Consider the following 2,275-nt stretch of genomic DNA (forward strand, 5'->3'; position numbering starts at 1 on the left):
ATGTCGTCTGCCCGCCAGACCAGTTTTAAGTTGTAATCTGGTGGGCTGGCAGCGGCAACTCTTGGTGGTGCAGGGTATGGCAGTGGCATGCTGACCGCCCCCAAATGACCAAAAGTCATAATCAGGCACAATGCATGCTAGGGTTTGATCTATTAAAACAATATGGGACCTTACTGAAGGGAGCCTTATTTAAGGCAAACATCTATGATAAATTATTTCTTGTTTTGTTTGAGTGCTGCCACAATGTGCGTTTCTGTTTTTAAAATATAATATATCCCCATTTTTGGAACTGGTTTATTCATCAAATAGAACTTTCAGTTACTTATGCGTAAGAACTTGACAGTATCTTTCAGTATATTTACTTCTTGTCAATGATGATTGCTTTTTATCCATTGCTCTAAGATGTGTTTTTTTCAAGTAGATCATTGATGATGGGAAAAATGGACACTGAGAACCAGACCTACGTGAAGCATTTTATCCTCCTGGGTCTCTCTGACAGCCATGAGTGGCAAACTGCACTTTTTGCACTGTTCCTTGCGCTGTACTTGGTTGGGCTAGTAAGCAATACCATTATCGTGGTAGCTATTGTGGTTGACCCTCAGCTTCATACACCCATGTATTTGATGATTGGGAATCTTTCATTGGTGGACTTGTGCTTAATGACAGTCACAGTGCCCCAGCTGCTGGTCAATATATTGTCACAGAGCAGAACCATCTCATTTGCACATTGCATGGCACAGTTATACTTCTTTATTGCTACGTTGGACTTAGATAGCTTTCTGCTTGCAACAATGGCTTATGACAGGTATGTTGCCATTTGCAAGCCCTTGCATTACTTCATGGTGATGGATAAGAAGGTCTGTATCCTACTGATTGCTGTTTCCTGGGTAGGAGGTCTGCTGGATTCTTTGCTGCATACCATAATGATTACCAGGCTCTCCTTCTGCACATCCAATTTGATCCAGAGTTTCTTCTGTGACATCCCACCGCTACTGAAACTCTCGTGCTCAGACACATCGATCAATGAGCTGTTAATTGTTACAGAGGGGCTAATCATAACCATTGCCTGCATTGTTTCCATAGTGATCTCATATGGCCTGATCATCTCAACCATTTTGAAAATGCATTCAATCGGGGGTAGACGCAAGGCTTTCAGCACCTGTTCTTCCCATCTCACCGTTGTAATCTTGTATTATGGGACCATTTTATTTAGCTATTTTCGGCCACCCTCCAGCTATTCACTCAAGAAGGACAAAGTGGTGTCTGTCATATACACTATCATCATCCCAGTGCTAAACCCTTTCATCTACAGCCTGAGAAATGATCAGATGAAAAAGGGACTGAAGAAGGTCATAGGCAGATGCTTTTTTGTAAACTTCTAAAAAATTGGTAAGTGTAGCCTGAAATGTTGATGTATTTTAGTAAATTGACAGGCACAATTACCATGTAACACACAATTAGTAAATTGCAATTTGTGAATTGCAAGGAAAAGCTAGAAGAATGAGATGCTTACACTTCATTGTAATTAGCAAGGAACTGTATGATGATCGTCTGGTAGCAAAGCATTGGAACGTTCCTGCCCTGCCTATGGCTAACCATTCATAGAGTGGAAGTGATCTGTGTCCAGTAGCTTCTTCAGTGTGAGCCTTAGTTGCAGTCAGTGGAGAGTAGATATTAGACCCTTGATTTGCTACATGCTGCCCATGTCTCTTGCACAAGGTGTCATTGTTTCCTATTGAGACTTTTTCCCTGTTAAAAATAGAGGTTGTGATAATGGTGCTCAGCTGATGCAGAGAGGGTTTGCCTTTCCTTAGAGGCCGCCATCTTGGAATGCATGGCCATATTCAAATATTCACCAAATAAATGTTGCTCATGAGTTTTAAAGAGTTAAGATTTTACTGAATCCTTGAGAAGAGCCTCTTTGGACTGTTCGCACAAAGCAGATTAGTACCTCAGTCAATTGTCAAATAACATTGTAGATGTTGCGCCAACTCAGCACCTTCATCTAACCCAAACAATAGTACATCTGGCCACTACTTCCTTAATTTCCTAACCAGCCCCTTAGGCAGGTATAAATTGTCTATGAATCACATTCTTAATTGATATCATTGTTTTTTCTTTGAAAAAGTCTTCTTTAGACACAATAACCATACCGCCTGTCACTCAAATATGCTATTTTGTTTTGAATCCAAAATCACAGTCTCATGTGCTGTACAAAATCAACAAATTAGGATTACTCTGTTGTGACATATTGTCTCTTTTGATGTCTATTCTC

General features: G+C 40.5%; 1 protein-coding gene across 1 annotated transcript; it reads left to right on the forward strand.

Moving 5' to 3' along the window:
* Window positions 1–428: 428 nt before the first annotated feature.
* On the forward strand, window positions 429–1,382 carry LOC146796960 (olfactory receptor 1G1-like). The gene has a single exon (XM_085631469.1). The coding sequence runs from the start codon at window positions 429–431 to the stop codon at window positions 1,380–1,382; it is 954 nt and encodes a 317-aa protein (XP_085487595.1).
* The last annotated feature ends 893 nt before the right edge of the window (window positions 1,383–2,275 follow it).

This window comes from Triturus cristatus, chromosome 10 (genome assembly GCF_964204655.1).
Source record: "Triturus cristatus chromosome 10, aTriCri1.1, whole genome shotgun sequence".
Lineage (NCBI taxonomy): Eukaryota > Metazoa > Chordata > Amphibia > Caudata > Salamandridae > Triturus > Triturus cristatus.